This window comes from Penaeus japonicus, unplaced genomic scaffold (assembly GCF_977035675.1).
Source record: "Penaeus japonicus unplaced genomic scaffold, GWHDUDI00000001_assembly GWHDUDI00000032, whole genome shotgun sequence".
Lineage (NCBI taxonomy): Eukaryota > Metazoa > Arthropoda > Malacostraca > Decapoda > Penaeidae > Penaeus > Penaeus japonicus.
This window is the reverse complement of record NW_028234434.1, coordinates 10,410,408-10,417,907: the sequence shown is the minus strand read 5'-3', so window position 1 is coordinate 10,417,907 and position 7,500 is coordinate 10,410,408. Positions and strand designations below refer to the sequence as shown.

At 45.0% G+C, this 7,500-nt stretch overlaps 1 protein-coding gene across 10 annotated transcripts in view; it reads left to right on the top strand.

The window, feature by feature from the left end:
• Nucleotides 1–7,500, top strand: part of LOC122255514 (uncharacterized) — a 133,151-nt gene that overhangs the window by 91,587 nt on the left and 34,064 nt on the right. For all 10 annotated transcript variants that reach the window (XM_086556328.1, XM_086556322.1, XM_086556324.1 and 7 more), the window contains exon 4: nt 689–810. In XM_086556328.1, coding sequence (XP_086412454.1) covers nt 689–810 — 122 coding nt within the window. The remainder of the gene's footprint in view (nt 1–688; nt 811–7,500) is intronic.

The following is a 7,500-nucleotide window of genomic DNA, read 5'->3' as shown; positions in this document are numbered from 1 at the left end:
TAAGTAATAGATATGTTTTAGAAATGAAATTCAATAGCTCAATATTCACAGCTGTGTCGGCAAATAACAGTTAATGAGCCTGTAAAACCAGCAGATTTAAGTACTATTACCACGCTAAAGAGCATTACTAAAACTGGTAGAGTAATTAAGCTAAGCGTTTTGGGGCTCCGTTTTGGCAACACTATCAGTGGGAGATTAAATCTTGCTCATTTAGACGACGTGGCAACTGTATCAAGTGTCTCTTTCTTCGTCTTTTTTTTTAATTTCTTTTTTCTTTTCGTTCACTTTTCCACATCGGCGATTTAACGAGAAGGAAGAACGTGCTAATCACCTCGCAAATAAATCAGAAAAATTGTGTTGATGCTAATTAAGAGTGGCGGCGTGTAAAACATTTTTTCCCTCCCGCCCTTATTTGATTTCTAGTACAATTGCCTAATCATCATGGTAATTGGACATATTTTTTAGGTGGGACGTGTTTGAACTTTTTTTTTTTCTTTCTTCGTTTATGAAATGAGGAGTAGATTCGATATATGAAATTAGTAGATAATTTCCTCCCGTTTTTTCCAAGTGTTAATGAAAAAAAAATGAAAAAAAAGTAGTCCCGTACCCCTCCCCTCCTTCAACGCGCGTGAAATGAGCAAAACTCGCTCTTTAATCTATTCACGCGTTTCGCTCATTGTCCCCGCAGGTTGCCGCTGATCCTCGGTGTAGTCTTTGGCGTGGCGGTAGCAGTGATTGTCATTGTCGTCGTCTCCTGCTTTCACTGCTCCTGCTGCCTGCTCTACAAGAAGCGACAGCCCACTAATGGAGGTGAGAAGTTTATTTTCTTCTCGGTTGATCTTGATAAGTCTTATAGCCATAATTACCGGCGTATAATGATGATTAACTTTCCTGAACTCTGATTTAAGAATCAGATTAAACTTTGGGTTTCCAAATGAGATTCATTATCGGTTTCGAATTGCAATAATTAAATTGTTTAGTAAGATTTCATGCATGATTTGACATTGCTATTCCTACCATATGTATACTATTAAACTATTTTGATGACTCATTTATTACTATTGTTATTCTATGCTATTCTTAACTATTGCAAGCATTCGTGGTCTCTGCGCCGTTGCATGAGTTGATGTCGCTTTCCTTCTTGCCCGCATCTCTCTTCTTCTTTTTATTATTCCCTCTTCGTACGTTTTATTTATTTATTTATTATTATTATTATTTTATCTTTCTCGTGTGTTTGTTCCTCTCCCATTAGCCTTTGTTTCTTCTTTTTCGTCTTCCTGTCTCCTCTTCTTCTATTCGTCTTTTCTTTTGTATGTCTTCCTTCTTCTATTTTGTTTCTCTTCTTTATCCTTGTCTTCTTGAAAATCTCCCCCGCAATCGCTTCTTTCTTCTTTGTTCCTCCACTCCCTTTATTTCTCCTCCTCCTTCTCTTGCTCCTTCCCCTACCCCTCTCTACCTCCTCTTCCTTCTCCATCTTCATCTTCTTCTCTTCTTTCTAATCCTCCTCCCTCCTCCCTCCTTCATATCCCTGTCATTCGCCTTCTTATCACCCGCTCATTCGTCACACGGCTTTATTGTTCACTTGTTATCTCGCTCCTTGTATTGCAGAAGTCTCTGTTGATGAATTTGCAACAGGGAGCGTGGCCAAGTCCTTTTTTCTGTGTCTGTGTATCTGTCACTCATTATTTTTTTCTCTCCTGTCTCTGATTGTCCGACTCTCCGTTTAATGAGTCTCTCTGTTGTGACTCTGTCTCTCTCTCAACGCCCTCTCTCGCTCTCGCTCTCTCTCGCTCTCGCTCTCTCTCTCTCTCTCTCTGTCTCTGTCTCTGTCTCTGTCTCTGTCTCTGTCTCTCTCTCTCTCTCTCTCTCTCTCTCTCTCTCTCTCTCTCTCTCTCTCTCTCTCTCTCTCTCTCTCTCTCTCTCTCTCTCTCCTTCCCCTCGTGTATATGAACACTTCCTTTCAAAAAACAAACAAAAAACATGATTTTGTTTTCTTCATGTTCACCTGTTCCTCTTGTGCTTTTAACTCACGAGAACCCATTATTGTAATTGTTATAACAGCTTTTTTATAGCTAATAATGTGAATGTTATTTTTCTTGTTAGCTCTGTTTTGTCTCTGAAGATTAAGACGGTTAAACTTTTAATTGTGATGATAATGATATTGATATTGATAATTATAACAATTATACTGATAATGAAGATAATAATGATAATGATAAAGGTAATTATGATTTTGATGATAATGATAATAATGATAATGGTAATGATAGTAATATTAGTAATAATTGTAGTAATGACAGTAATGATAATGATAATAATAGTAGTAATGATATTAATAACTAATTATTATTACTATTATTATCATTATTATTATTGATACAATTATCATAATGATCATTGTTGTTGTTATAATTATTATCATCATTGTTATAATTTTTTATATAATGCTACTGATGAATATTTTTGTTATAATCATATTATTGTTATTACTAATTTCACAACAAAACTCCCGCTTGCACCATGAGTGTCCTTTCATCAGCGCGTCTCTCTGCGCCTTCCGTCAGTGCGCATCTCGTGTTGCACTTGTTCGCTCCGTCCCCTCGCTCGCGGCTGACGAAGAGGCGCCATTAGCGTATTTATGGGATCGTAACGGCCGCTAATAATGTTGATTTTGCTATTGAGAGTATGACTGTTCAAGATCGTTATGACTAATTTGCTGAATTTATGACCTCATTATCTCATTATTGTCAAGATAATCGTTACCGTTTTTTTTTGTATGTGCGATTTTAATGATGGATTTGATGGCGATATCATCCGTGGTATTTCCAGTAAAAAGGGCAAAGCTTGTCGTAATTGCACGCTTTCGGACACCCTATCGCTCACTATCGTTGTGATAACACGTATCGGATGGCGAATATACATACATAACAAGCACATGTAGATTAGTCATTTATACAAATGCGTATACAGATATAGACGTCTAGCCTGCGGACTAGTGTCGTTTGTGAATGTTGCTTAAGTACATCTCAACTGAATGAACGCTCTTGCGCTAATCTTGCACAAGGGTATAGTAGACCTGACACACACACACACACACACACACACACACACACACACACACACACACACACACACACACACACACACACGCACGCACGCACACATGCACGCACGCACGTACGACCGCACACGTACCCTCACAAACACACACGTCCACAGAATTACCAGAACTTCACGAAAATCCATTGCAAAAGCGTATCCACGAAGCTTTTCGAATTGGCCCAAAAAGGGGGCATTTCTAAACCTCTTTAAAATACTCTTCACAATCCTCTTCAATTCAAAAATGCTCTCCCACAAGTTTTCCAAAACCTTATCTTACGCTCTCCCCTCCTCCTTCTCCTCCTCCCCCTCCCCCTCCCCCTCCTCCTCCTCCTCCTCCTCCTCCTCCTCCTCCTCCTCCTCCTCCTCCTCCTCCCCCTCCCTCTCCTCCTCCTCCTCCTCCTCCTCCTCCTCCTCCTCCTCCTCCTCCTCCTCCTCCTCCTCCTCCCCCTATCTCCTATCCAACCTCAACCTCTATCGCCCCCTCCCCATCTTTTTCTTCCTCTTCTTCGTCCTATGTTCTTCCACCTCCTTCTCTTCTTTTCCCTACTCCTTTTCTGCTCCATTCTCCTCCTCTCTCTTTTTTTTCCTCTTCCTTCTTCATCTTCTGTTCTTCCACCTTCTTCCCCACTTCATATCTTTCGCCTCCTCCTTTTCCCCCTCCCCCTCCCTTCCCCCTCCCCCGTCTTTTATCTTCTTCCCTTCCTTTTTTTCTTTCATTCCCTCCTCCTCCTTCTCAGCCTCCTTTTCGTCGTCGTCCTCCTCCCCCTTCCTCCCTCTCCTCTTCTCACCCATGCCCGCACTCTCCTCTCTTGATTTGTATTCTCTCTTAAAAATGTCTCTTGCAACACTCTCTCCCCCTCCCCTCTCCCCCTCTCCCTTTTATACCCTGATCCCCTCATAGTGTTCCTTCCAGCCCAGAAACCTCGCCTCTTATTATTATTATTCTTTTTCATCATCCTCTGCATCATCTTCTTTTCTTTCTTCTGATTCCTCTTCTTCTCTCCTTCATCATCTACGATTTTCATCATATTTTTATCCTTTTTCCTCTTCCTCTTCTTCCTCCTTTTCTTCCTTCTCCTCCTCCTCCTCCTCCTCTATATCTTTTTCTTCCTTCTTCACAATGTCCCTTCTACCTAAAAATCCTTACACTTGTCTTCCTTCATACTCATACCCTCAACGCCCCCCCTCCCCCCTGCAAGCTTCCCCTCCCCCTCCCTCCTTTTAACCTCCCTCCTACCTCACAATACCTCCCCCCCTCCAACCTCCCTCCCTCTTCTCGAGAAAAAAAAAACTCACACTTTAACTTCAGCGTCCCACTAGCCTCATTTTCCCTGTCCTCATCACGGACCCTCTTGGCTCGACGGCTAATAATATTCAAATGGATCTTCATTACAAGTTTACAAGTAATATTGCGGTCCCGAGCCACAGTTAACCTGGCAGTGAACGCGGTGTTTTTTTTTATATGAAGGGAGTGGGGGGATGGGAGGTGGAGGGAAGGAGGGGGAATGGAGGGGAATGGAGGTGGAAGGGAGGTGGAGGAAGGGAGGGGAAATGGAGGTGGAAGGGAGGTGGAGGGAAGGAGGGGGAATGGAGGTGGAGGGAAGGAGGGAAGGGAGGTGGGGGAAAGAGGGAAGGGAGGTCGGGAAAGAGGGAGGGGAGGTCGGGAAAGAGGGAAAGGGAGGAAGGGGAAGGGAGGAGAAGGGAGGTGGGGGAAAGAGGGAGAGAGAGGTGAAGGGAGGCTGGGAAGGGGGTTGGGTAATGAGGGGAAGGGTCAGAAATGGAAGAGAGACAAATGTAGATGGAGGAAAAGTTGATATAGGAAGAGGAAAAGTTAAAAGGTAAGAAGAAAGAGAAATAAAGAAGGGAAGGAAAATAGACAGAAAAAAGAATGAAAAAAGCTAAATAAATGAATAGGTAATTAAATGAATAGTAATAAATAATAATGAATGTAATAGAGAGAAAAAAAAGAAAGGAAAGAAAACGAAACAAACAGGAATAAAAACAAAACAATAACAGACAAAGACAGAAAACCTTTATAAAAAAGGAGCAAATGAGATAAATGAAAATAAATCCCGGATAGAAGATGGGCGGCGGTCTGGAAGCGTAAGTCGATATAGAGAGAGAGAGAGAGAGAGAGAGAGAGAGAGAGAGAGAGAGAGAGAGAGAGAGAGAGAGAGAGAGAGAAAGAGAGAGAGAGAGAGAGAGAGAGAGAGAGAGAGAGAGAGAGAGAGAGAGAGAGAGAGAGAGAGAGAGAGAGAGAGATAAAGAAAGAAAGAAAGAGAGAGAGAGAGAGAGAGAACGCGATGAAGAGCCATAGGGGCGTCCACGCTGCGAGGAGATTGATGTTCAAGCGAGCGTAAGTGGAGGGCGAGTGAGAGAGAGAGGGTGGGTGGGTGGGTGGGGTCTTAGGGGAGGGCGAAAGAGAGGGTGGGGGAGGGCGAAAGAGGGGTGAGGGGGGAGGGAGGGTGAAAGAGGGGGAGGGGGGAGACGAAAGAGTGTGGGTGGAAGTTGAGGGCGAAAGAGAGAGAGGGAGGGGGAGGGAAAGCAGATGAGAGGGTGTGGGTGGGAGGGGGAAGGAAAAGGGGAGAGGGTAGGTATGGGAATGGAGCGGGAAGGGTGGGTATGAGTGGGGGAGGGGCAAGGTAGGGGGTGGAGGAAAGATTATGGGTGCGGAGGTACAGGGGAGATGGGCAGGGTAGGGGGATGGATGATAGGTATGGAGGGGGAAGGGTGGGTAAGGAGGGAAGGAGGAAGGGCAGAGTGGGGGGGTAGGGTATTTATTGGGGAAGGGTAGGTGGGAGGGGAGGGAAGAAGGGGAGGTTGGGGGGAAAGAGAGTATGGAGGGGGAGAGGGTATGGAGGGGAGGGAGGAGGAGGAACTAAGTAGATGATGGTGTGGGGAGGGGAGGGGAAGGGTAGTGTGGGCGTGGAGAAATGAAATGGGTGGGCGTAAGTAGATGATGGTGCGGGCGGGTTGTAAGGGTTGTGAAGGATAGGATGGAAGATGGGAGGATGGAAGGAAGGATAGATTGGAAAGCGGGAGGGTGGGAAGGAAGGAGTTAGGATGGGAGGGAGGAGCGTTTTGAAGGAAGGATGGAAGAGAAGGAGGAGGGAACGAGTGAGGGGTGAGGATGGGGAGAGGAAGATAGAAAAGAAAAGATAAAGGCAAGAGATTTTCGTTGAGGTAGAAGTAAATGGGGATTCAGAGACCTAGGAAATTTGTTTGAAATAGTGATAAAGATTACGAAAAGGGTAAGACAGAGAGTGAGAATGAGAGTGAAAGTGGGAGTGAGAGTGAGAGTGAGAGTGAGAGTGAGAGTGAGAGTGAGAGTGAGAGTGAGAGTGAGAGCGAGAGCGAGGGTGAGAGCGAGGGTGTGAGAGCGTGTTTGTGGATCTAAGTAATACAATTTAATGCTCGAAAAGCGATGTGGTTTCCCGTTGTGGATACAGGTTGACGACCCCCCCCCCTCCCACCTCCCCCCTCCCCCCCGCACCTCCCCTCTAACAGACACAAAATGAAATAAGAGGAAGAGAAAGAAGAAGAAAAGGGAAAAGATGAATTAGGATCCAGTGGGGGCGCAAGTGCACAAAGGAGGAAACGAAAACAAAAACGAAATGACAAAAGGGAAATGAGAGCCCGAGCCACACTCCCAGACAACGAGAGGAGGTCGGTACTTCACCTGCAACCTACGTGTACCTCCCTCCCTCCCTCCCTCCCTCACTCACTCACTCACTCACTCACTCACTCACTCACTCACCCCCAATCTACAAACCTCTCCCTGCCGCCCCCCCCCTCTCTCTCTCTCTCCTTCTCTCGCTCTCTCGCTCCTTCCCCCCCCCTCTCTCTCTATCTATCTATTCATCTCTCTCTCTCACTCTCTCCTCTCTCTCTCTCTTTATCTATCTATCTCTTTCTCTCTACCCTCCCTCTCACTCTCCCTCCCTTACCCCTCTCCCTCCCTTCCCACCCTCACTGCCTATCCACAACCTCCTCCCCTTCCCCCTCCCTCTCCCTTCCCTCCCATCCCCCCCTACCCACACCTCACGCAGGTCGGCCTGTGGGTCTTGTAGTCATGGTTACATCAGCGGTTGTCATGGTAACACTCAACAAGTCTCCACGCCCCTTGTGAACTGGCTGGGCTGTCTTTTCCAGGGTGTTGACGTGTCGCCTATCCTCGCTGCTCGCGCTAATGGCTTTTCCTCGCTACTCCTCCTCCTCTTTGTTAATTTCTCTGTCGCGTATCTTCGTTGTCTTTAGTGGTTTCTGTTTGATTGTTTGCTCGTGGTTCGTTGTTGTTGTTATTATATGATTTTTTATTATTTTATTATTATTTTTCGTAATTTCTGTTGCAGTTGTTATTATTGTTATTATTATTATTATTATTATTATTATTATTAT